General features: G+C 41.8%; 1 protein-coding gene across 3 annotated transcripts; it reads right to left on the minus strand.

Annotated features, from left to right (window-relative positions):
* Window positions 1-4,477: 4,477 nt before the first annotated feature.
* Window positions 4,478-27,782, minus strand: LOC137370149 (14-3-3 protein zeta/delta). 3 transcript variants are annotated; one of them, XM_068032378.1, is made up of 6 exons: window positions 27,609-27,782; window positions 26,655-26,996; window positions 14,457-14,580; window positions 6,484-6,647; window positions 6,307-6,402; window positions 4,478-5,428 (listed from the first exon to the last, which is right to left on the minus strand). In XM_068032378.1, the coding sequence occupies exons 2-6, from the start codon at window positions 26,946-26,948 to the stop codon at window positions 5,369-5,371; spliced, it is 738 nt and encodes a 245-aa protein (XP_067888479.1). In that variant the 5' UTR covers window positions 26,949-26,996; window positions 27,609-27,782; the 3' UTR covers window positions 4,478-5,368. The 3 variants fall into 3 exon arrangements, with proteins under 3 accessions (XP_067888479.1, XP_067888481.1, XP_067888480.1); XM_068032380.1 differs by lacking the exon at window positions 27,609-27,782 and adding an exon at window positions 27,264-27,363; XM_068032379.1 differs by lacking the exon at window positions 27,609-27,782 and having other exon boundaries at window positions 26,655-27,214.

The raw sequence follows: 27,782 nt of genomic DNA on the forward strand, positions 1-27,782 counted from the left end.
CTTAAAATTAAAGCTAGATCAGAGGCAGTCAGAAAGCACTTGGCAAAGGGTAGCAGAAATCAAATTCTTCCCAAAAAGCTGTCAAGGTGAAGTCAATACTCTATTTTTGAAAATTTTCTAATGGAACGAACGGGTAGGGTAGATGGAGTGGAGACATTAGCCATGATTGAACTGAAAGGCAGAACAGGCTTGAACCGAATGGCCGACTCCTGTTCTTATGTTCTGAAGGCACAACAGCAAACTAGGACTGAGACTTCGAGAAATCACCTTAAATGCACTGCCATAGAGTGTACCTGGGCAAATGTGCACATCAGTGTTTCTCCCACTCACTTACATTTTTAATGCACAAATTCTGGAGCAGATACTTTCCAAAAGCAATTTATGGGTCTAAAAGTTGCTACATTGATATATTTAAGAAAGCATGCAAAATATCCCAACAATCTAGCTGCACAATGTTTATGTATATGCAACCACCATAAGCACTTTGGTATTAACACCTCTATCCTTGCAACTCAAATTCTGCTCAATAGACTAGTGCATAAGGGCCTCAACTTTGAAAACCTTATGATCCCTTGAACATTTCACATTGATGCAAAGCAAAATCTCAAGCCTACTGCTAGTAACATTTGAGAAACTTACAGCACAGAAACAGGCTATTTGGCCCAACAGGTCTATGCTGTTTTATGCTCCATACAAGCCTCCCTTCCACCATATATCACCTCATCACAAAATTCTTCTATGCCTTTCACCCCATTTACTTACCTAGCTTCCCCTTACATGCATCTATGCTATCTACCTCAAATATGCCTCGTGGTATCAAATTCCACATTTAGTTTCTCCTGAATTCTTTATTCACTTACTGCTCCAGCGTACAAATACCATTTCACAGCTCATTTCATTGTAATCAATATTTTAAGATGGCATACTCTTTCTAGATGCTCAATTAGCATATTGAAATGATATCACTTGCTCTTCCCAGAAGCACTAGATATATCTACCACAAAGTAGTCCATTTAAGGGTGCATGGGATGACCAGAACACAAGCGGATAATGGAGGTAAGCTAGTTTCCATCCTTCAGTTGCAGAGCCGTGATCCTGTCCTCATGGAGTCTGCATTTAATAGCATGCTAAGTAATTTAGTTTTCTGTAGTCAATAAAAGGTAAATGTTTAAAAGGGCAAATATGGAGTCACCCACTAACTGAATAGGTGAAGTTGCTGACAAGCGGTTGTCAGCATTACAGTTGGGTATGGAATGGCAAGTCAAAAAGCACCCATGACGCAACTTCTAGTAATATGGAGGCCCTAGACCCAATCAGTTCAAAATATCTTGCAAACGCTCAAGATTGTTGTAAAAGCCTAGGGTTCAAATCTACAAGGTATTTAATCTAGTTTCATACTTCTGGTCAGTTATTCTGTGACCCTGTCTTATCAGCACCTTCCCTTTTGTTATCTTTTGCCCCACCCCCACTTTATTTGCTTAAAACCTATTACATTTCTAACCTTTGCCAGTTGGGATGAAAGGTCACTGACCTGAAAAGTAAACTGCTTCTCGCTGCAGATGCTGCCACACCGGAGTAATTCCAGCATTACCTTTTAATTGTATGAGAAAATTATACAGGACTGACCACTGTCAGAAAAGAATGCCAATGCAGGGGCATGTGCTGAGACAGGGCCTACAGCAGCAGGCAGATACGCAGATCCAGTGTTGGATACGCTACAGTCTTTCCAAACCCCTACACCTCTTTTTGGGGGGGGGGGGGGGGGGGGGGAGAGAAGAGAAAAAGAGCGAGAGAGAGAATATCAAATTACTGCTGACACCAAATTTGGAGGGACAGCATCACAAAATTGTGACAACTGCAAAAGACTGCGAGATATATAGGTCAACAGATCCAGCTTAGTGCAGAAAGGTGAAGTGGTATGTTTTGAAGAGAAAGGACATGCAGCCTAAAATTAAATGGAAGACCAAAGCAATGCAAATACGCAAACAGCTCAAGTAGGTAAGGCCACCATAATGGCAAAGTGAATCACTGGTTTTGTAATTAAATCAAAATACAAAATCAAGTAGGTCATGTTAAACTTCAAGACCCTAGTTAGACCATATTTAAATTTTGTGGTTTTCGGCATCCCATTATAGCAACTGCATAAAAGTAACAGAAAAGGTACAACATCTGTTATTGCCAAGAATAAGGGACTACAGTTTTAAAGGAAAAACTCAAACAATTGCACAAACCGTAATTGTAGTTTTACCTTTTTTTTAAAAAATATTCGTTCATGGGATGGGAGTGTCACTGGCTAGGCCAGCATTTATTGTCCATCCCTAATTGCCCTTAAACTGAGTGGCTTACTAAACCATTTCACAGGGCATTTAAGAGTCAACCATATTGCTGTGGGTCTGGAATCACATGTAGGCAAGACCAGGACAGCAGGTTTCCTTCCCTAAAAAGGACATTAGTGAACATTACAAATCCATTCCCAGCATAGAAGTCCAGCAATTGAAATCAAAGACATGCAATTAAATAGGGATAATTTGAAAAATAGTATTCAATGGGATCAGAGCCACAATAACTTATCAGCTTAATCTCCATCACAAAATGCTAATTGAAACCAAAATTAAGTCTAGTTTAATGTTATGCAGAAATCAGGCTCAGCTCATAATGCAGTTGCAACTTTATATCAATGTAGTAAAAAACCTAATGTTAATATAGACAACCGATGGATACAAACCACTCACTATACACTTTGAATGATGGACTTAAATAGCCTATTAGATAGCACTAAAACATTAATCTACTGAAAATGCAAAATATCTTGCCTAATATACACACTTGTCTTCATTCCTCCAGATGTTTCCTCTTCACCAAGATGGGACTGGGCAAAGAGATGGGTGGTTGCCGTGATGGCTCACACATTGATTTTGTTCTCGAAGTGCATATACTAGATCTCAAAGTAGGTGGAATAGTCCAGTCAGCATTTCAAGAGCCAGTAGAAGGGGGAAAAAAAAAAAAAGTCACCTACCTCAGGGAAATCAAGTTCAAATAACTGGAGTCATCAACTCAGCCATTGGTTTGTTAAAATACAATAGTGAAAATGGTGCATTTTACATGTATTGAAAAGGCTAGGTTGTGAGATTGACAGGCTCACAAATTGAATTATGAAATGCACAACATTGCAGCTCTGGATTGACATTCTACATGGTGCTGTAGGAACATTAACCTAGTTGGCCCTTGTGTAAATCTTAATGTCACCACTGAAGAAAATGCAGTACCTTAAATGTCCCTTTTCACAGCTTTAGTGTTTGTCACTAGATGGGAGTTGTTTCTAATACGCAGGATGCTACACCAAGTGCAACCTTGCATGTTGATGGTCCGAGAGACTTCTTTGAAGAGTCCATGGAGGAAAATCTACACAAGCTCCCTAGAACAAGTGTTACCTTTTTGTGCATGGGAATGACATCAAGATACAGATCAAACCTTGACAAAGACACAAATGAAGAGAACAGCACTTACAGAAAAAAGCAACATTCGGATCCAGAGTCAGTTTAGAAGTCATCACTTTGGATGCTGTTACGGTGAACCATTCAACACAAATTTTAGGGGGCAAGGAGGAAATGGATGGGGTGGAAGGGAGCACAAAGACAATACAAAGACAATCTGGAAACTCTCATTTCTGTTCTTCATACTATTCCAGATATTTAATTTTGTTTTTGGTACATTTATTCTTTACCCCAAGTGACAAGACAGTACAGATTTTGCTGTCAAAATCAAACAACTGTTGGTTCATACCCCAGCTGTTAACAGTTACACTTTTTTTTCTGTAGCTGGTTCCTTCTTCACTGCCTCCTCTCAACTTTGTATTGTGTTCTCATTTTTGGTCTTTTGATCCCTTAAGGTCCATACATTTATTCTGCCAGACATTTCTGCATGGGTTGTATTAACTTTGATAAGTAATGGTTAAACAAAAATCTAATATGCTAACATTTTCAAAGGATAATTGATTTATCATAACATAGTACATTGGAGTTGTCATGGTAAAATAGGTATTGTTTAACCAGAGAACTAGGAAAAAAATACTATAAAGCTACTGGTAAGATGTCCACCATAAAGCAAAACTTGGTCTCACTTCAAATTCTGAAATATTCGCAGATGATGCATAATCTTTAGTTTTACTTTTGTGCACAGCTAAATGATTTTTAGGCAAATATTGAAAACACTGCCAATGTACTATTTACAGTTAAAATGGAGGTATACCATCTACTACTAGATTTCAAACAGTTTCAGGAATAGGTCAAAACATTGTCAGAAAACCAATCTAGATTGAAATTATGCTGAACAATTATTCCTTCATTATGAGGCAGCAGTTTTGAGCATTTTTCTAAAGCCTCCAACCTCATACATCCAGACTACATGTGAATTCCATTCCACTTGAGACACAAGTATCAGCATATAATTTAGTAAATCAAATTGAAATTTTAAAAAATCCATTCATAAAACATTTTATTCCACTTACATCAACTTTACACATTTTCTTGATAACAATTATGCTTGTGTTCTTATGAAAAGTCCAGAAGACATGAATGCAGCTAGCCATACAGCAATATATCTCATTACTTCCCTGTTAACTATTTCACAGCCACATGCGTGTTAGGCAATCAAGACCACAAAGCAAAAACTAAAAAACAAAAAAGGTAGTTACCAGAAACACATGGGAAGGTCTTTACCTCTTAAACATACATTATCAAAGTTAAGCGTTTAATTTTACTGCATGTTTGCTTGTACATTTGTTCTTACGTTGACAATAATTTCTTTTAAATACAAATAAAATGTTCAGATGTCATTTGTGTAGCAAAATGAAGACATGAGCAATGGTGAATCTTGCAACTCATGGAATGTTAATCCTCCTCTGCCCTATCCCAAAAATCCTGAGACATGTAATAGATGGTGCAGGTTTGATCTACAGATTAGTAACTCTCTAGAAATTGCACGATTCACACTGAATCTATGCCATTTCCCATTACATATACTAAATTATGGGCATCCTTCTTTGCTAGTACAGGAAACATTTGACATTAGCTTTGTGGTAAACCACAGCTACAAAGAGTACTAACCAAACATTTAAAACTTGTATAAAAATTCCACACCCTGAATTTACATTGGCCACCTGGAACACACAGTACAAACAAGAGTTCCCAATATGAATTGGTTCTTCTCCCCTATCAAACACAAACCACATGGGAAACACAAAGACCCAACAGAAGTGACAGAAGCTCTCCAAAGACCTAAAATAGAAACTAGTGGGACAGCAGAGATTACAAATAGTCTTGATGGTGAAGATTCAGGAATGAGGCAGACAGAACTAGAAGGCGGAAGTTTAGTTCTCTCCTCCTTCACCAGGATCAGCTTCTTCCCCCTGGTTGTCTGAAGTCCACAACTAGAAGTAGATAGAATTCCAATTACTACTGTGGTATCTTAAGGCAAAAGCATTACAGATAGCTGGCTACTCTGATACAAAAAAAAGCGTTAACCATGTTCCTTTGGGTTTTTTTCTGGGCTGCAGGCTCTCCAGGATGTCATTTTGAAACCAGATTTATTCCAGAGTACGGAGTACAAAAGTTTAGATTGCAAAATTATCTTCCACTTTTTTCATTTATAAAAGTCTTTTAAGTTACAATCAATAGCTGAAAAAGAGTACTCCATTCCAATTGTTTAGAAAGCAAATTTGAGGGCAAAAAAGCTAGTTTGACCTCATACCTGAATCTGTCAGGTAATCCACTCACACTGCAGCAAACATATCAAATTCCTTTCATAGGGTAGTAAGGGAACTCAGGAACGACATCCACCCTGAGTCAACATGCCTCCAGGATGAAAAACAAAGGAGAAAACGCAACAGAAAAATGCTAGTTATAATGGATCACCTTAGTCTGTGCACCTTAAACCACACTTGCCAACAAAACAAGCAGATGACCCAAATCCTAGGCTTCTGCAAATTCTATTTTTCAGTTGGATATTAACTGATCTGTTACAGGGACACCTGAGCAATGACTCTACCTAGAGGGAAGAGCTCAAACTAATATTTTGCCAGTCCACACTGCAATTATGTCTTGTGTAACGTTAACTCACAATAAATCCTTGCATGCATAACCAAGCTATGAAGCACAATGGGTTAGCATTAATTCCTACTGAAGTATGCATGGACTAGTCGAGTACCGTATCTGACCCATATAATGAATTCAGTGGTCAACAAAACTTTTAGTACGGATATGCACGTTCATCTTTCCACAAAAAGTTTTCCCTAGGATAAGTACTTACTGTCAAGTTATCTCGCAATAACTGCATTATTAATGTGCTGTCTTTGTAGGAATCTTCATTCAGTGTATCAAGCTCTGCAATTGCTTCATCAAATGCCTTTTAGAATGAAAAAAGTAGTTAGATGCAAATATCCTGGTAACAGACTTTTTGCCTAAAATGAATTTTGTCTGTACTTACAGTCTTTGCAAGGGTGCAAGCTTGCTCTGGAGAGTTAAGAATTTCATAATAAAACACTGAGAAGTTAAGGGCCAGTCCCAAACGGATAGGGTGCGTTGGTTGCATCTCTTTTTTACTGATCTCAAATGCTTCTTGGTAGGCCTGTTGTGAATGCTCCACAGTGACTGAAAAAAAAATTGACAACTGTAACTCAATTCAAGACACGCACTTCATAGACACATTAATAGACCAACTTAACTGAACATTTCAAGCAATGCCATTTTCTCGAACATACCACCTGAATTATAACAGTTAACAAGATACCAATTTAAACAAAAAGCTATTCAAATGAACAGCTTTAATTTCAAACTGTTAAGGTCTGCCCCAGTAAATGCTTTATGAAATAGATACTACACACAAAATGTTGGTGCAACAGAATAATTCAAATAGCAAGTTACAAACTGTAATTGTCTGTTCTGCATTTTATTTTAGAAAAATTTCCATTAAGCACTATTACAGAAGCTAAAAAGTCCAGTTAAAGAAGTGCATTAGACAGGATTTGTTCTGCAGCTACATATTTAACGTGCTCAAGACCAGGAACATTAACGTTGGGAAATGGAACTCTTCCCATTTCAGCCATGCAAACACTCCCAAGTCAGATACAGTTACTCTGCCACAACTTCAACAACACTCCATTATTGAGCAGTGATTCCATTTTCCATACCAGCCATTTTATGCACTAATTGAAATTGCCAATTACTCCCAAAATAGGACAAATGCTTTAAAACCATGCCCACCCAGAACTGGATTAAGACAGCTCAAACTCTATTCAGAGGAAAATTTCATCCAAACTAGGCCAGATTTGAACCCAGAGGTGAAAGGCCAGCAAAATTCACTGAATTAATCACTTCCTTCTCATTCTTTGAACTTTAAACTTCCATAAACGAACAATTTGAATCCACAAATGTGCACAGAGTTAAAAAGACTAGATTTTCTTCTGGACTGTGCTTAGCTTTGAGAATTTTTGTCTAGGTTCTTGTCTCCTGTCAATCACTCCCAGTACTGGAGCGAGAAATAAATAGGATAAAACATCTTCATATTTAAATGTTTCAAGTATTTGAAAGACTATGGAAGACCACACCAGAAATGCGCATTGGATTCAACATCCAAATGTTAAGCACGGTCACTAAACTTTACCAGGTCGCAAATGAACAAAAATCTTAATTCCATTGATGGGTATTCTTCAACCATGGTTTCTAATGGTAACTGAATACAAACCACAAAAGGTTCTAGAATTAATCGCCATCTATGCTGCATTACTCTGTTACAACCACGGTGTAATACTGCAGCAGCTTTGAAGGGAGAACAGAGGCCAGGGACGTTATCCCTGATCACTGCCCACAGCCCCAAACTGATGTGGGCTTCAGGACAGATCAGGCTAGATTTTGACATCTCCATGTTCCAAAGGTCTGTACAATAACTAATGCTCTCAAGTGACAAAAGGACCACTTGCATGAAGTACTACCCACAGATGCCCGTACAACTGTAGTAAAAATTAGAAAACAGTGACTTAGGCAGAGTCATTGCCCAAGGATAGCAATGCAGTAAATAGGTCTAGCAATGAACATGTTTAGGCCAGTTTTGCCCATTGTCATGAGTAAACTGGAGTACTACAAGTACACGGAGTAGCAATTTTCCCTAACATGGAAGACGTTTTCTACCCAACTGCTAATTGGATAGGTGATGGGTTAATCAAGTGAAGCCAATGCAGTTGCTATATAGACTTATGAACTAAGTAAATTCCCCGACAGGAAAATCTCTGCTATATTGGCATAGTAATAGGCAGTAGGCAAATTTCTTCCATTTGGTACTATAGTTAGTAGGATTGGGGAGGGTGGGGGAGGGGGGGTTGGGGAAAAGAGTGGAAAGAGATCTTACACATCCACAGGATTTGTTCAAACCCATCTAGGGTCCAGGAACCCCAGCTGAAAGCCTGCACCCTAGAAAATAAAAGGTTATAGCTAAAAGACAAAAAGCTCACTTGGTTAAAAGGGAGGCCAAGTTATGATGTCACAACTAACATTTTCATGCACAGGTGTCAATTAATGCTCAGGGTCCAATGGGAAAACAATTGGCTCAAGGACAAAAACAGTAAGTCATAGTAAATGATTGCATTTCAGACTGGAGGATGGTAGACAGTGGTGTTCCCCAAGGGTCAGTGCTGGGATCACTGCTTTTTATGATTTATATACATGACTTGAGGCATGGAGTACAAAAGCAGGGAAGTTATGCTGAACCTCTACAAAGCTCTGGTTAGGCCCCCACTGGAGTATTGCGTCCAGTTCTGATCACCACATTTCAGGAAGAATGTGAGGGTCCTTGAGAGCAGAGGAGATTTACCAGAATGGCTCCAGGGATGGAGGATTTTAGTTACAAGGTTAGGTTGGAAAATCTGGGATTGTTCTCCTCAGAACAAAAGGCGATTGAGGGGATGTTTAATAGAAGAGTACAAGATTATGACAGGCTTAGATAAGTTAGATGGGGAAAAACTGTTCCCATTAATAGTACAAGGTCTAGTGGACAGATTGAAAGTTTTGGGCAAATGATGCAGGGGGAATATGAGGAAGCACTTTTCTTTTTACACCGGGTGGTAATGACCTGGAACTCGCTGCCCACAAGGGTGATGAAAGCGGAGACGATCAATGACTTCAAGAGGAAGCTGGACGGCCACCTGAGAGAAATAGACTTGCAGGGCTACAGGGATCGAGCTGGGAAGTGGGACTGGCCACATAGCTCCGCAGAGAGCCAGCATGGACTCAATGGGCCGATAGTCATTTACAGCACAGAGCGAGGCCATCATTCAGTTTTATCAGGCACGGGGGGTTACCAATTTCCTGTCTTTTGATCCCCAAGGAAAAAGCCTTGACTATAACATTTTGATCCAGGGAACAACAAGCCATCAAGAACAGCCATCTCAATTCATAACGGTAAGTTTAAGTACCCACTTCACATAGCCTACAACTGCAATCTCATGCACAGACTCATCTGAATACTTCTGTATAGAAGGCCCAGTTACACTGCATCAAGCAGTGGCAGGATTTGGGGGGGGGGGGGGGTGCGGGGGGAAGAGAGAAAGAAAAAAGATGTAGTGGTAATATCACTGGACTAGTAATCCAGAGACCTGGCCTAATGCCCTGGGGACACTGGTCCAAATCCCACCTTGGCAGCTGGTGGAATTTAAAATCAATTAATTAAAAAACTGAAATGTAATTGAAATTGGAATTGAAAGCTAGTCTCAGCAATGCTGCCATGAAACTATTGTTGTAAAAACCTACCTTTAGAGAAGGAAATCTGCCATTCTTACCTGGTGTGGCCTACGTGACTCCAGATCCACAAAAATGTGGTTGACTGCCCTCCGAAACAGCCTAGCATGTTCAGTTCAAGGGCAATTAGGGATGGACAACAAATGCTGGCCCTGACAGTAACACCCACATCCCAAAATGAAAATAAAACAAGTCTGCCAGGACTTTAGGATAGGTTCAAGACTCTCTGGGGTGTCTACCAATCCTGTATAAGAAAGCAGTCACCAGTATTGTACCATCTAATTTTTATTTAGTGCACGATTGATTCGTTCACAGGCCCTTTATTTTTTTGTGGCCACATGCAATGATTGTGAAAAAGGGGCTGACTTGTGTATGGTCTGCACAGGAATCTTTGGGTTGCTGTGCAGCTCAGATGCAACATCAGTCACCAGACCAGTGCAAGAGATGGCAACATACTGCAGCCATAACAATACATCACAATGCGGAGTCCACTTAATGGGGTAACTGTGACCAAAAGGGTGCAGTACTCCAATGAATAGTTTTGCACGATGTGGTTGCAGTTACTGTCTGTCACTGGAATTCAAATGCCTGCTCCTCAAATGATAGATTCAAGCTGAAGAACCCTTGCACTTAAGGCACAAACCCAGGCAGAGTAAGTCAAGCACAGGACCTTCGGCAATTGGACCCTGCAATGTCTATAACTGCTTTTGATGTACAAATACTCATTGGGATACCCTGTTCGACCCTGAATTGAGCCATTTCCAATCTCAGCACCATCATAAAGGCCACCTAATTCCACCTCGACCCATCTGCGTCTGAAACCCTAATGTGTCTTTGCCACCCCCACACTGGATTATCCCAATGCTTTCCTGGCTGACCACCTACTCTCCATAACCTTCAGTACAATCAAAACTCGGCCACCCATTTTCCCGTTGTGCACAAAGTCTCTTTCGCCCATCACCCCCACTCTCAATGACCCCCACACTGATTCTGGGCTTTCCCCAAAGCCTCAACAGAAAGAAAAAAATTCTTCAAATCCATGAACTTTTCCCTTCAGTACTGGCAACTTCCTCCAACCCTTGCCCCACCCTGGAAACTTCCCTCTGGTTCAAGCCTCTTCTGCATGTCCTAACTGCCCCCCACACCCTTCACTGCACCACTGACAGCAATCCTTTCAGCTGCTTAGGCCAAATACTCCCTAAATCTTTCCACCTCCCTCCTCTCCAAGATCCTCCTTAAAACCCATCTCTGGTCAAGGATATGGTTGCCATTCGTAATGACTGTTTGGTTGGGTGTTCATTGTTACTTGCATCTGTGAAGTGCCATGAGATATTTTTCTGTTAAGATTGCTGTACAAATGCCAGTAATAAATCTTATGGTTTCCAAAAGGAACAGCAGTTCAAAGAATCCAGTTTAGAAGCCCAAAAGGGACTCACATTCTACTCTATGTAGATTGACGCCGACTGCTTTGCAATGCTGACTGGAATCTTGCGTCAAAGGCATTCACAAGTGACGGGCTGTAATATTAGACAGTCGTGTAAAATTATCTGCAATAATCTGGGGTTTGTAGCTGCATGGATCTCCAGTTACCAAGAAAGCCTATTAAGAAGCCACTCATCAGGTACCTCGAGAAGTCTTTGGCCCCAGTTATGCAGCCTTTTTGGCTCCTTTTCACGGATGAGCAATTTCCTATACTTAGTCTGTTTATGGAAGACAAGTAACACGTCTTACCAGCTAAAGAAATGTGTCCTGACCCCCTCTCACAATGGCAGACAACCTAGAAAAGAACCAAATCCTGAGAATACCTCGAAGTAGCCTAAAAGGTGGACAAAAGAGCTGAACTCAAGAGGCGAGATGAGTGTGACTGTCCTTGACATCAAGACAGCATTTGATAGAGTATGACATCACGGAGCCCTAGAAAAACTTAAGTCAATGGGAATCGAAGAAAACTCTCCGCTGGCTGGAGTCATACTTAGCGCAACAGAAGATGGTTGTGGTTGTTGGAGGTCAATCATCTCAGCTCCAGGACATCATTGCAGGAGTTCAAGGTAGTGTCCTAGGCTCAACCTGCTTCATCAATGACCTTCCTTCAATCAGAAGGTCAGAAGTGGGGATGTTCGCTGACGATTGCACAATGTTGAGCACCATTCGTGACTCCTCAGATACTGAAGCAGTCTGTGTAGAAATGCAGCAAGACTTGGACAATATCCAGTCTTGGGCTGATAAGTGGCAAGTAACATTCATGCCATCTCCAACGAGAGAATCTAACCATGTCCCCTTGACATTCAATGGCATTACCATCACTAAATCCGCCACTAACATCCTGGGGGTTACTACTGACCAGCAACTGAACTGGAGTAGTCATATAAATACTATGGCTACAAGAGCAGGTCAGAGGCTAGGAATCCTGCAGCGAGTAACTCACCTCCTGACTCCCCAAAGCCTGTCCACCATCTACAAGGCACAAGTCAGGAGTGTGATGGAATACTCTCCACTTTCCTGAATGGGTACAACACTCAAGAAGCTGGACACCATCCAGGACAAAGCAGCCCACTTGATTGTTTGTGGATGGGGCGCCAATCACTCCCTCCACCACAGTAGCAGCAGTGCGTACCATCTACAAAATGCACTGCAGCAATGCACCAAAGCTCCTTAGACAGTACCTTCCAAACCAGTGACCTCTACCATCTAAAAGGAAAAGGGTTGCAAATGGTTGGACCACCAAGTTCCCCTCCAAGCCACAAGCCACCTGACTTGGAACTGTATTGCCATACCTTCACCATCACTGCAGCAAAATCCTGGAACTCCCTTCCTAACAGCACTGTGGGTGTCCCTACCCCACATGGACTGCAGCGGTTCAAGGCAGCAGCTCACCACCTTCTCAAGGGCAATTAGAGCTGGGCAACAAATGCTGGCCTAGCCAGCAATGCCCACATCCCATGAATGAATAATAAAGAGGTAGAGTATATACAGTCTTCCAGATTTTGCCAAGTAACTATATTGACACCAAGAGAAGCCCAAACAAGTGGATAAACTGGTACTGAAGTCATGGTGCACCTTGATGCTCTAGATCACATTTTCTGGTACTTGCCAAAGTCACATACCATCTTGACTGACATACCATCAATCCTCTGTCGTTTCTGGATCAAAATTATGCACTACTATTTAGCTTTGTGGAGTACCAAGGAGAAGGCTCACCATCTTCTCAGGACAATTAGGGGCTGGAAATAAATGTAGCCGTACTAGAATTACCCACTTAAAAAACCAATTAAGACATTAAACACTGAGTGGTCTCAACATTCTAATGCAAATTCACCTGCAGGTAGAACTGGGAGAGTCATGTTGCATACCTTTAGTGGAAACAGCACTTTGTCACACAAGATCCTAATTCCCTCCATGTGCTTCAAACATTAAGCAGTGTTTATCTTCAATAACCTATCCAAAATTAGTTCAAACTCTCCTCTTCGCTTAAGCATTATCTGCCAAAAAATTGAAACGCAATATCCTCAAAGGCAATGTTTGGCTGAAGCAAGTGGCAACGAGCCTTCAACAGCAGATCCACATTTAAATCACCCCAACTTAATAGCACAGTACTGTAAAAGGACCATCACAATCTTGAAGCATCAAGTTAAAAGCTCCCAAGTGTCCTTCTTAAACTCATCCAATACCTCCCAAAATTACTCTCTAATCACTGCAATCTCACCCCTTATCCAAAGAAGCCATTCAGGTGTCTACCCACAGCCTCTGCCAAAACACCTGATTTGCAATAAGTAAATGGCTCTCCCTCTGATGAAAATCAACACTGGCATGGTGCCACCCATCCCTCCTAAACAGGTTCACTTTTGCATTGATCAATATACATCCTGAATTCCAATCCAGATTTGCCAGAGTAACAATTTGATGGTGAAAGTTGAATCTAGTACCCTGAGTTTGGGGAGAAGGGAGAAGAAAAAAAGAGAAAGTTGCTACTGATTCCTATCCAGTGATCCCAGCTGAAAAAGATGCATTTGTGGATGTTCAGCAAGTTCAAGTTCAGCTGTGATGCTTCCACAATTAAGTAACTTCCCAAGACTCACCATCTAGGCTGACATATGAAGAATAATCACCAGGAAGATAGACTGCAGAGTTGTTAACGTCTGCAAAACCAATGCTCAGCAAGCAGCAAGTCAGAACCTTCCACTGGGCATTAGGCCGGGGCCGGTGGGGTGGGGGAAGAAAAAGGTGCCGTGAGGGGTGATTAGAACAGGCAGTCACTTTTGGATACAAACCAGCACAGACACTTTAGTCCCATCTATGTGAGTAGATTACAAATGTCAGGTCCTGGGAAAGAGTCATGGTTCCACAAATAAGCACAATACATACTTCTATTGCTTGCTTAAGTATTTCAACATTAGAACCCAAGTTACTAGACAGGAAATTAGAAAATGTATTGCATAGTTTAACACGACATGTACTACAACACCATACTGGTCTTTCAAGCTGAAAATTTAGACAAGCTAAATACATGGAACATTGTGCCAGCAAACTAAAAACTACTCAAATTAGTTCTTTTAAATTGTGAAGTTGCCATTATCTTCTCATGCAAATTCTTAAGCAGCAACATTCCAGTAGTTAGTTTCACAATTATGACGAGATCTATATGTCAACTAAATATTTCACGCTTCAACATACCTTTCTTGTCATCCCCAGAAGCCACTTCAGCTAAGTAACGATAGTAATCTCCCTTCATTTTCAAGTAGAAAACTTTGCTCTCTGGAGAAGAAGCATTGGCAATCAAGTATTTATCAAGAAGACCCTGTTAATTTGAAGTACAGGACACAGATTAAAAATGTAGCACCCTATAAGAGCAATGTTTTACACAGCTTTTTATATTTCATTAATAATCAAAGCAACGAATCTTACAAAATTTCTAATTTCATTAATTTTCTGCTAACATGTTTTTCTCTGATCTGTAACATCGAAGAGTATTGGATTATAGCACAGATAACTATAAACCATAGGGTTAGTCTGTCATCCCAAGCGAAACATCAGGACACTATTCCTTTATAGTATTATGTTTGCCATGAAGTATTGCCAACCTCAAATCTTATTCTCCTTATAACTTTCTGAAAAAGGGTTTATTTACAAGTTTCAGTAGATTTCCAGGATCTCAGCTGTTATTCACATGTTGGTACTTGCAATCTGGGCCTACAAGCTAGTTATTCTTTTCTAAAGGTGGCTGGGGGGGGGTGGTTTGGAGTTGGAGTAGAGACAGGGAAAGGGAAGCTGGGACAAATTACAGCAAAACGGACACCATCCTAGTCAGAAACCTGAACATACACTTTGTAGAAGCTCACCGGCTAGTCAGGAACAGAAACACTTGGCTGGCTGTACCACATTCCTCCTTCTCTCCCCCTACCTGGAGTCAAAATGTCACCTCACTCAAACTTAATTCAGCAGTGGCTGGGAATCAAATCTGGGTGGGAAAGAACTAATGGGCTGGAAAGGTAGAGAAAATTTGTATATGTAGAGTTAACACCAAAAGAATGACAGATCTTATGTACAGCAGCTACTTAATTCATTTGCCAAATTTAAATATCAAATATCAGAGGATGGAAGATAGCAGCACTCAACATACTGGCCAGTTGTATAAAGATAGTAATGGAGAAAAGCACACAAATTACTGCTAGCCCACTGGACTTCATTGTAGAATATGCTCACCAACATTCTGCTTCCTACAAGGCATTGAGTAGTTATATCAGTACCACTCATTTAGGTTTAGTCTCAAATTCCAAAGGGTATTGCATCCAGCACCAGTGTGCAAAATTAAAGCACATGGGATTGGGGGTAATATACTGGCATGGATTGAAAATTGGTTGAGACAGGAAACAGAGTAGGAATGAACAGGTCTTTTTCCATATGGCAGGCAGTGACTAGTGGGGTACTGCAGGGATCAGTACTTGGGTCCCAGCTATTCACTATATTAACGACTTGGGTAAGAGAACTAAATGTAACATTTCCAAGTTTGCAGATGACACAAAGCTGGGGGGAAATGTAGGCTGTGAGGATGAAAAGAGGCTCCAATGTGATTTGGACAAGTTGGGTGAGTGGGCAAATGCAGTATAACATGGGTAAATGTGAGGCTATCCACTTCGGTTGTAAAAACACAAAGGCAGATTATCTGGTGATAGATTAGGAAAGGGGGAGGTGCAACGAGACCTGGGTGTCGTTATACACCAGTCACTGAAAGCAAGCATTCATGTGCAGCAAGCGGTTAGGAAGACGAATAGTATGTTGGCCTTCATTGCAAGAGGATTGGAGTACAGGAGCAAGGATGTCTTACTGCAGTTATACAGGGCCTTGGTGAGACCACATCTGGAGTATTGTGTGCAGTTTTGGTCTCCTTATCTGAGGAAGGATGTTCTTGCCATGGAGGGAGTGCAAAGATGACTTACTAGGCTGATTCCTGGGATGGCAGGATTGACGTATGAGGAGAGATTGGGTCGACTAGGCCTATATTCACTAGAGTTTAGAAGAATGAGGGGATCTCATAGAAACCTATAAAGTTCTATCAGGACTAGACAGGCTAGATGCAGGATGTTCCCGACGACTGGGGAGTCCAGAACCAGGGGTCAGAGTCTCAGGATACAGGGTATGACATTTAGAACCAAGATGCGGAGAAATTTCTTCAGAAGGTGGTGAACCTATGGAATTCTCTACTGCAGAAGACAGTGGAGGCCAAGTCATTAAAAATATTCAAGGAGATAGATGCACTCTCAAGTTAGGAAAGCACTCAAACTGCATGGTCCTAAAGCACTCTAGTGGTACTGACACTATATTGACTACCTGGGACGTCAGAGAGGGTACCCCAACAGGCTCAAGGTTTACCAGATTTCTTCTAGAACGGAGAGTGATATAGCTGAATATTCAATGTAGGATTGACTTTCATTTGTTACGGTCTTAAGCGGTCCTTGGCTCTACTCACTGGAATTCCTAAATGTCTTCTCAAAGCCACTCTTAAAACATGCTACCTTTCACCTCTTGTAATGTTATTGCCTGGTGTCAGTTTTCATCTCCAAACGGAGTCATATACTATATAAGTAATCCCAAAGCAGCACGGAATGGGGAATATGACGGAAGCCTGCTTGCTCATTTCACTGTGATGCTGAATTTCAGCAACTGGGAAGTCTGACCTCTGCACAATTGGAGTCATGCAAAATTAATCTTCTTTGTGAGATCCCGCTGAACACATCAAGTGCAGGAATACAACTCACCTTACAAGTATACTTGGGGGGGGGGGGGGGGGGGGGGGGGGGAAGAAAAGGGTGAAGACAACACAGATGTTCTAAATTTGAGAATAAAGTGCAATATCAAGAAACTGACAAGCAAATGGAATGAATATTGTATCAGTATTTCAGCTTTTTAAAAAATCTTATACCAATTTGGATTTTAATTGGCAGATAGGTGACTGCATTGCGTGCTTAATTCTGTGTGTCAAGGAGAGCGAGAATATGCAACACTACCAGATTTGTCTTTAAGCTTTAAAAGGGCATTGCAAAATCATTCAAGTCATAGAAATTGACATACACCATCTTTCATCAATGCTATTACAGTAGGTGGGGAGCGAGGTCAATTTAGAGTCTCTCACCCTGCTTGAATTATTTTTAAAAACCTTACAGTTGAAATCATCCCAATAACCTTGGAATGCATCTTAAAACTGGTTGAAACAAGATTCTGAATTCCTTGATCAACACTGTAGTACTTCTAAATTCCATGGATCAACTCTAACATTCCACATGCTTTATGAAGAGAAAGCCCATTACAAACTTCAGATTCGACAAGAGGCAGCTCGTAATTCAGGAAGCTTTTTTGTTTCTTAAGCAAAGCTAGATTCCAACTTGGTCCATAATTAGAGAATTGCAACTTTTACTATTCTACCCATAACAGAATAGAAATGGTGGGGCAGGACGGGGGTGGGGGGAGAAGAGAAGAGAAAAGGGAACCCCCAGTTTGAACCAGAGTGGCCTGAAAGAAACCTTCAAGCTGTCAGTGATCCATTCTCATTAACAATATGTTGCCAATATATTAATAGACCAAATTGGGCTGAGGTTAAGCGCTTTGAAAAGTAATACATGGAGTTTTGTTAAATGCCAACTTGGGGATAACAGGCAGATTGCAATATTATGACCATTAACTCAAAAGGGCTATTCCATAATTGGTCCCAACAATAAAAGAATCTGAAATATGTTCAGATTTAAATATTTAATTGCACTAAGCTCTCACTAGAAATATGAAACTCTTAACTGAGGTATACAAGATGATTAAGGGGATTGACAAAGTAGACATAAAGAGGAAGTTTCCTCCTCCAATCTAGAACGAGCGGTCATAGTTTTAGGATAAGAGGTAGCAGATTTAAAAAACAGAGATGAGGAGAAATTACTTCTCAGAGTCGTGAGTCCGTGGAATTCACTACCCCAGAGTGCGGTGGATGCCAGGACATTGAGTAAATTTCAGGAAGAGATACAGATTTTTAATTAGTAATGGATTGAAGGGTTATGGAGAACGAGCAGGAAAGCGGAGTTGTGGCTGAGATGAGATCAGTCATGATTATATTGAATGGCGGAGCAGTCTCACGGGGCTGAATTGCCTGCTCCTAGTGCTTATGTTCACATATTTGCTGCACTTCAAATGATGAAACACAATATAGTCACTGACTAATCTGGAGTAGCTAGGCCTATAGGAAAGAGTTCTGCAAGGTGCCTCAACTCTTCAGTAGAATCTCATCTCTCAATTCACTAGAATGCAGCACCAACCTCAAATTGCCTTAAATTAGCTAAGTTAGAATGATCATAAAATTGTCCAAATCAGCTGATTACAGTTCACTGATCACACCATTGCCAGTAGAGATTATGTTAGCTTGAAAGTGGTGTTACACTGGCATTTAACTCACTCGATAATTTGTTCGGAGCAAGATTTGTTACAGGGTAAAAAGGGGGGGGGGGGTTAGAACAAATGGGATATATTAGCTGGCAGTTAAAATTTAAATAAAAACAAATATGCAAAACTGAAAAGGTAACATGGATTTGTTTAGAAGGCAATTACTACCCTAAATCTTTCAGCAGTGCCAAAAGCAAGATACTTGTATGTGCAACTTCCACACTGATGGAAAGCATCATCAATGCGTGGAGTGTGCTCGCTCAAAATGTTCTCATCAAATGCCTGGTATAATTTCTGGGTCTCATCTACAATCAGGAACACTGATATGAATTTGCTATTCTGTGGCACTTTTCATTGGAGCACTAGGACACCCTTCAAAAGCATTTGACATGTAATTTCAATAACTCCAACTTAGATTAGATATCACTGCCATATATTATTGGGGATGGCTCTTTTCCTTTATTTTCCACAAAGATAAGAATCACAATTTTATTGTACTGCTCTAAACAGTTTATAAAATTAGAAATGCTTTTGTCTGGACTTTGTTCAAGCATCTAACAGAGTCCAAGGACTAGGGTAGCACCTCACACAGAAGGCCTAGCAGAAAGTCAGGAAAAAATAGTGTATCCTACTAACCTGAAACAGTTAGTACACCAATCTAGTGTTCACATTGGAATCCATTCTCAATAGTTCAGATATTTACTATGAAATGCAAAAAACACAGGATGGGAGATAAAAAAGGGTGCCAAGAATTTTGCTCCTGATTGCCATCTAGTCGCCTCTGTTGGAACATACACGAGCACTTTTCTCAACCTAAAGTTTTACTCACTCCATTTGCACTAAGCCTATTAACACCCTATGTAGGAATAAGTGGTCTGAGATTGCCAAGCTGCACTAACTGTACAGAAATGTGCAAGTATATCAGACTTAGCTGTGATATGAACCTGTACGGTTGTGGGTGGGTATGAAAAATGGTCATTTGGAGAGATATTGCAGGGTTACTTATAGAACCCCAAGATGAGTCAGTGCATTGATATCGGGGGAAAAAAACAGGGAGGAAACACTATGGAATTAAGGGTAGAGTACAACCATTAGTAGTTTACAGCACTGAAGATGACTGTATAGCCCATCAACAATCCAACAGAGATTTCTGCATGACACTGACTCCCCAACCAGAGGAAAGGTCTTCCCCTATTCAGCCGCTTTATATATACCCTTCTGTATCTTCCCATTGTGTATGTATATCCACTCCTTGCTTATCCTCCCAAAACACGCACTACACTTGCTCACATTTAATTGCACTGCAACCCATCTGCCCATTGTTATATGTTTCCCCTCGCATAAGGCACAACCAAATAACTGAGTCAGAAATTGTTCAAATACTGATGGTTTTTATGCATGTGGAACTTTTACATTAGAACATGAATTCACCGTACAGATAAAACTTACACCATGTCTTTTGCAAACTGTCAGCAACAATTCTGCGATTAGGTACAGTGCACATTAGCGTAAAGACTGTCTTCTATTGTTCTAGAATATTCTTTAACACCTGAACTTTACCCAATTATAATTTCTGATTAGCAATCAGAAATTGCACAGGTTACTGAATTCTGGGTATTTTTTAAATGCTTTTGGCACAGACTTTACATCTACTAGATTCAGACCAACCAAAAAGCACTTCGCTCAGGCCCCAAACAGGTTAAAGCCAAGACATACAAGTTCCAATAACCAATGGACTAACTCACAACAAGGATATGGTGGACCCTTCATCTCTCCTTTAAAGTCCCCTTTCGCTATTGGCCCTCCAAAGCAGAATTTTTCACCAAAATATCCTACTCCCTTTCATCCCTCTGCTTCTGCAATGAGCCAATATTAATTCTCAGTGATTTCAATTTCCACCAACTCACCTTGCGCTCTCTTCCAATTTCACAGCCCCGTCTTCCACTTTCCAAGTGAACTCTGATGCCCATATTCACAGCCACCCACTTGGCCATGCAATTTCACTTGGACACTATGCATGGGTCTGGATTACTGAAAAAGGTCACCTGACCACGGTTATCCTCACTATCCATATAGCCCCACTTTTTTCTGCACTCACCCATCACCCTAGTCGCTTAGAATTGCACTTCCAAGTTGTAAACTACCAAGCCTTTGGCAGTGCATTTGCTATTATTTTTCTGCAACTGATCTGCTTAACCACTCCCTTGCTTCAACCTCGATACCTAGTAAAACCTTAAGTATCACCTTTTTTTGGCGCTTCCAATGGTATGGCCCCATCTTCACTCCCTCAGGTCCAGGAGATGCAGGTATCTGCACAACTATTTTAAACATAGACTTACATGGCCATAGGACCTTCACTACTTCGAAGTCTCAAAATGCTTTACAACCAATGAAGTAGAGCTTCTGTTGTAATGTGGGAGACATGGCACCCAATTTTCACACAGGAAGGTTCCACAAACAGCAATGTGATAAGATGATGTGTTTTAGGGACGTTGGTTGAAGGACAAATAGTAGCCAAGACAACCCAGCTCTTTTCCAAAATAGTACCATGGGATTTTTTTAACATCCGAGATGGCATATGGAGTAAATTAAAGCAAAATACTGCAGATGCTGGAAATCTAAAATAAAAACAAAGTGCTGGAAAGACTCAGTAGGTCTAGCAGCATCTGTGGAGAGGAACAGTTAATGTTTCAGGTCTGTGACCGTTCATCATTATGGGACCCCTGTTTGATGTTCATCCAAAAGATGGAATCTCCAACAGTGCAGCACTCTCAAAACACTTCACTGAAGTTTTAGTCAGCCATCACCAGATCTTCATCCACATTAACATCTATTCTAGAATCATCCTGAGATCAATGGTTCTTTAAGGCAACCCACCCCTCCTCATCTAAGCTCATTACTGTCAAAGATTGAGACGATCTGTTCAGTTGACACTGCTGCTTCCACCCCCTCCCTTTGTCTACTGAGGCAAATCGCACCTACCTGCACTAAAGCCTCCCTTCAAACTGAACTCATCTTGTCCATGGGACCCACGTTCCCAAACTGCAGTTTACCATCAGACCCCTTTTCAAAAAAAGCCACACCAGCTGTTCCGCTTGCAAACTTACTGCCCATCATCTTCCCCTTTCCTCTTCAAAGTCCCTTAAAATCTGTGCTAGCTTCCCTGCAACTCCACATGACTGTTACTTATGTAATCAAAGTCAAAAGCACCTCCAGCAATGGTTTCTCTATGCAGCTCCAAATTATTACTCAAGGTTCCCAAAAATCTATCCGTAGCATCTTTCTCACCTACAGGTCGCGGTGACACCATGTGAAAACATTGGAACAGCTTCCATGTGTACATGACAACACCTATCTCTACCTCTCCACCACTTTATTTTCAGCCACTCTGCTGCATCCACATTGCCAGAATGGTCATCCAGTTTCGGATGAGCCACTATTTGTCAAAGCATTTGGAAAACCCAAGTAACCATCTTCAAGCCTTACCACAAACTCCATAATCTTGCCATCAATTCCACTCCCTTCCCAGACATTTCCTAGGTTGAATCAACCTGTTTGCAACCTCAGCATGCTACTTAACAAGCTGAGCTTCTGATACCACACACCATCATAAAGACCACCTACCTCCGCCTCCATAACATTTCCTTCCTCTACTAACAAAACTCAACTACTGCTGATAACATGGAGCAGACAAAGGCATGGTGAAGGTAACACTTCCCTAGCAATCTCATTCTCCATAAACTATTGATAGCTGTGCTTTCAGCCATCTTAGCTCCAAGCTCTGGGATTCATGCCCAAACCCTCTCCAACTATCCTTCCAGACCCTCCTTAAAGCCAACCTCCGACCATGTTTTTAGCCACCCTATCTAATTTGTTTAGCTTTGGCTCTGTGTCCATATCATGAGATTACACCTTTATAAAGCACTTGGGGAAATTTTCTACTTAAACACTATAAATGCAAGTAGTTGTAATGAAACTTGCTCCATTATTCAACCGGGCAGGACTGCATTAATCTGATTCCATTCTTATATAACCAGTTGTAGTCACAGAATCACCTGCAGTGGCTTCTCTTCCTGCTCCCTATTACATCTGGAGCCCCCTCATGTCCCCACAACTGGATCGATCCATAGTCCCTCAGGCATGTCAGGTTCCATGTGTGCTGATGACATCCAGCTCTACTTTACCACCACCTCTAGGCCCATCTACTGCCTCTAATTTGACATGCTTCTTGTCTGACACCCAGCAATGGGAGAGCAAAAATTTCCCAATTAAATATGGGGAAGACCAAAGCCATTGTTTTCAGTCCACATCACAAACTCCATACCCTAACCATCGGCTTTACCTATCCCAGGCTCCTCGCAACCATGGCATCCTGTGTGACTTAGTTGAGCATCTGACTTCGTCTTCTCCCTCAAAGCACCATTTACTTCCACCTCTACCCCTGCCTCAAAACATCTGCCACTGAAACCTTCATCCTTTGTTATCCCTAGACTGAACTATTCAAATATTCTCCTGGTCAACTTCCCATCTTTCACCCTCCGTAAACTTGAGCTCATCTAAGACTCTGTTGCCCATATCCGAACTTGCACCAGGTCCCATCACCCTTATCCTTTGATCTACATTGATTCCTTGCTGGCCTGGGAGCAAAATTTTGAATTTCACACCCTGGTTTTCAAATCACTCCATGGCCTTGCCTTTCTTTACCTCCAAGCTCCTCTGTCCCACACCCTTCAAAAACTCTGCACTCCTCCAAATCTGGCCTCTTGAGCATCCAGATTTTCTTCACTGCATCTTTAGCAGTTGTGCCTCCAGTCCCCTAGGCCCCAAGTTCGGAATTCCCTCCCGAAATCTCTGCCTCTTTCTCCTCTAAGACACTCCTTAAAAACTATCTCTAACCAAGCTTTTGCTCTTTTGGTCTTGGCCAGCTTAAGGGATGTCTCATGTGGTACTGAACCATACAGAACATCAAGGTAGTATAGGCTCCATCACTAGCTGTCAACAATTCAGGTGTTATAATTGAACTCAAAATCTAGGAAACGGAGAGAAAAAACATACAAAGGGAAGGAAACTGGAAGGCACCAATAAATAGGAAAAAGCCACAGAGCTCCAATAAAGAGTTTGCTAGCAGTCACCAAGTTTGAATGGGAACTCCCATTTTAACATTTAAGCCTATGTACACCATAGAGTTGCTCAAAGCACTCAGCATACTGCGTACACAAAAGGTTTTTTAAAAAAAGCTGAATTTTTAAAAGTCAAATCAGAAGGTGATCATGGTTCAGACAGATTCACATCAGAATAAACATAGCGTAGTGGTAGTGTGCAACGCAGCTTCATAGAACAAAAAAAAAAGAAAATTATCTTAATAGTCAATAACCCTAATTACTATAGTGTTAGGTGAACTAGAAAATTCCAACTTTTCAAAAAGGGTAGAAATTCAGAACTCTGCCAAAAGGTTGCGGAAGTTGAAACTTGAGACCAAAAATAGACTCGTTAGATAAGGGTAGAGGAATTATGAATCAAAGATGAGTAAATTGGACCACGGTACAGGTCAGCCACCATTTGGCTGAATTGTGAAAAAGGGCTGAAGGGCAGAATCGCTTCCACTTCTTCCTATATGGCATATGCCAATAGCTATTGGAACTTTTAAAAGAGGTACTGCACCATCTAGCCCAGTAAACACAAATAATTTAAATAAGTTCAAAATTATTCCACCATGCAGGAAAACACAAATGCAATATAAAAGTACAAGAATTAAATATAATTACAACTTTACAGATATGGCTATCAAAACACTGAATTCTCAGCCTGCAGCTAGGGATCAAAAATAGCCCTAACCAGTCGCTTGGTTACTACAACAAACATCTTAAGTCTGTTTATGTTAGACCATTTTCTTTGAGCTAATGAAACCTCCAATAAATAATTATTACAACCAAATGTGAAATCTTATCTATGCGATGTAGCATGAGAGCCAACAAATGCTTACCCGAGTACTGTACCAACTTTCAAACAGCATTTATTTCAGTACACTAACTAGAAATCTGGTTAAAGTGTGACAGTATTAAAATGACATTTAAAGTTTCACAGAATCCTTCCCTACCCACTTAAGTGGCAAGACATATATTAAAATTTCCTAACAGTCAACCTTGGCATTATTGTTCCAGTTATCATACAAATAAAAGGTGAGAAACGCAAAGGGGAGAAGAGGATAAATGCGCAAGAGGGTGTTTATATTATATAACAACTTCTTTTAAGTACATTTGTACAGGGACTGAAGAGCCACAAGCCCATTGATCACTACACAAGACCTAAAACAACCCAAGCTACATGTGAACGGGAAATGCAGTTGGAGCTTTCCATGCTGACTCAGGTTTAGGCCTGATGCAGTGTCAACAGTGCTCCTTGAAATTAAAGGGTGAGAAATCAAAAGATGTAGGGTATACTGGCAGCCTAATATTAACATCTTTAAAATAATGCTAACAATGTAATACATGTTTGATTAACAGCATTAACAGCTCAATAGGATAGACAGACCAAATCAATTTCTGGTATATTATGTATATTCCATGTTGCAGCTCAAATTTTGCAGGGGGGTGGGGGGGTGGAAAGGAGTGGGGGAGATCATGGACAACTTGTTTGGTTAATTTTCCAAATATATATTTCGGTTTATAAATGCTGAAGTTGGCTATTTTGAAATAGATCAAGTACTAAGCAGGGGCATTGCAGGGGAAGCAGCAGGAAATGACCTCATGATGCAAGAATGCCTTTCTACACTCCTCCACTGCAACAACAACCCTACAAGTAAAAGTTCACCTGAAGCCAAAGAAACGGTGTCTGCAAACTCACCTCTCCTTTCCCCGTCCTTTACCAGGTTTACAAACCAGCAGCAGCTATTAATCCACCAGCTACTGATTTGTAATAATCCTTTAGCCATAGTCATAGAGAATACTCTACACAGCAGTCACCTAAAAGAAACCGTTATCAGCGGCCTTCAATGGCACGCCCAAGGAGAGCTAAACCAAGCACTGCCAATAAAACAGTAAGAGATATTAAAAATTAAACACGGCCAAGAAACGTGGTTGAATTGGGAGATACTAGGGAGGAAAGTATAGAATCGTGGCCTGGAGGCGGTTTACTGCAAGGCCTAGACCGGCAAAGAAATTAATTGCCGACAACGCCCAAAAAAATCTGGCTGCGTTTCATTCACCTAATCCAGAACTCCACAACCCCCTCCCCCCCCAAAAAGGTCTGTTACAACTGATCCTGGTGAGATTTTTTGCAAGAAGCGTTAAATTATTAGATTGACAGGAACAAGGTCAAAGCGGAGACAAATAAATGCTGCGGTTGCTCGATAATAAGGATTGTAACATCTCGCTCCGCCCGTCCTCTGAGCCGAGGCGGCTGGAGACGAGGATCTGACTTGAAACACCGCAGATTTCCTCCATTTGGAGAGAAAGGGAAACGAGATGTGAAAGGGGAGGAGGGGGGAGAGACAGGCAGAATGAGCATTTAAAACAACCAAGACTATTACTTCCAGACACACACCCATTTATATAAAACTGTAACAAGACTGCCGTCCTCCCCCTGCTACAATCTTCAGAGAAAGAAAACTCTCCCCCTCTCCCGAAGACACAAGTTGCACAACCAGAGAAACACATTCCGGAAATTATCGTGTTTGTCAAAAAAAAAGAGAAAATGTGTTAAGGAGTGCAGGATTGTAAATGGCGACCTGCCCTGTGTCTTACACGTTAAAAAAAAATACAGATGAGGTAAGTGGGTGGAGAAATGATTTGACTCAACTCTCTCTCTCCCCCCCCCCCCCCCCTCCTCCATATCATACTGAAGAGGTGTAATTAATATTTTAAGATTAGAGATCGCCAATGTAAATGCAGACATTAGTGTGACACCGCCCCACCATGGGGTTTCTGCACCCGATGCCGCCCTCCCCCTCCTCACCAACACATCGTTGCAGATATCCCGCAGCTCGGCCTCGATCTTCTCCCGGTATTCCCGGGCCATCTGCTGCTTCTTCTCGTTGCTCTCGGTCTTCTGCTCGATGCTGGAGATGACCCGCCAGGAGGAGCGCCGCGCACCCACCACATTCTTGTAGGCGACCGAGAGCAGGTTGCGCTCCTCGTTGGAGAGCTCCAGGCCTTGCTCGGTCACCGCTTTCATCGAGGCCGCCATGTCGTCGTAGCGCTCGGCCTGCTCGGCCAGCTTGGCTTTCTGCACCAGCTCGTTCTTATCCATGACGGTGGGAAGAGGGGAGGGTGGTATCGATCGCTCTCACACTATGTTCTAGGAGTGGGTGGGAAAGAAAATGGAGGGAGGGAGGAATATTTTAAAATTTCATCAAAAAACAGCCGACGTGAAAATAAAATGTCTCCCTGCCTCCCTCCGTGGGGAGGATCTGAACCTCCCTTCTCCTCCCCACAATCTCAGAATCAGAGGGGGAAGCCCTGCCTGTGAGAAGGGGGGGGTGGGGGGGGAAGCGGTGTGTCCCTGCCTACCGGCTCTCCCGCACCCATGGAAAATAAAACCACAATAAAAAGCAGTGCGACTCACTCCTCCGCAACTAGAACTGAGGGAAGAGAGAGAAAAAAAACGCCCAATTTGTAACGGATCTGAACAGAAAGAAAATCTAGCCTAACCGCTTCCTTATCTCTCAAAACGGGGGGGGGGGGGGGGGGGGAAGAAATGGGACCTCCCTCCGGCGGCCGAAGCCAAGCCGGGAGCCTGAGGGTGGCCAGTGAAGCAAACACGCGGGGCCTCTCCATCCCACACACAGACGGAAAGCAGCAGCAGCTTCCCTCAGCCCGCCCACCCGCTACAAAGCCCCCCCATTTACCGGACTCCCTACCCGCCCGCTCTCTAATGAATGGAGGTGAGGAAGGAGCTGCGGCCTTTTACCTGCTGTCCGAGTGAGCTTCACAGCGACTCTGCCGCTCAGTGAGTGAGGAGGAGCCGCCGCGATTCGCCTCGCTTGATGCTCGCTGGCTGGTCCGGTCGGTGGGTGGGGGGAGGAGCAGGGCGGGCGGATTTTTTTTTTTCTCTCTCTCCCTCTCGCTCTCAGCTGATCCTTGA

Source organism: Heterodontus francisci, chromosome 5 (assembly GCF_036365525.1).
Source record: "Heterodontus francisci isolate sHetFra1 chromosome 5, sHetFra1.hap1, whole genome shotgun sequence".
NCBI classification, from domain to species: Eukaryota; Metazoa; Chordata; class Chondrichthyes; order Heterodontiformes; family Heterodontidae; genus Heterodontus; species Heterodontus francisci.

What these genes read in the sequence shown, in the direction of transcription:
- LOC137370149 (XM_068032378.1), bottom strand. Translation starts at nt 26,948, where the DNA reads ATGGATAAGAACGAGCTGGTGCAGAAAGCCAAGCTGGCCGAGCAGGCC. An exon ending in TTCTGGGGATGACAAGAAAG is followed by an intron (nt 6,648 to 14,456) that starts GTATGTTGAAGC and finishes TTTTTTTTTCAG; the next exon opens with TCACTGTGGAGCATTCACAA. An exon ending in CTTGCACCCTTGCAAAGACT is followed by an intron (nt 6,403 to 6,483) that starts GTAAGTACAGAC and finishes TCATTCTAAAAG; the next exon opens with GCATTTGATGAAGCAATTGC.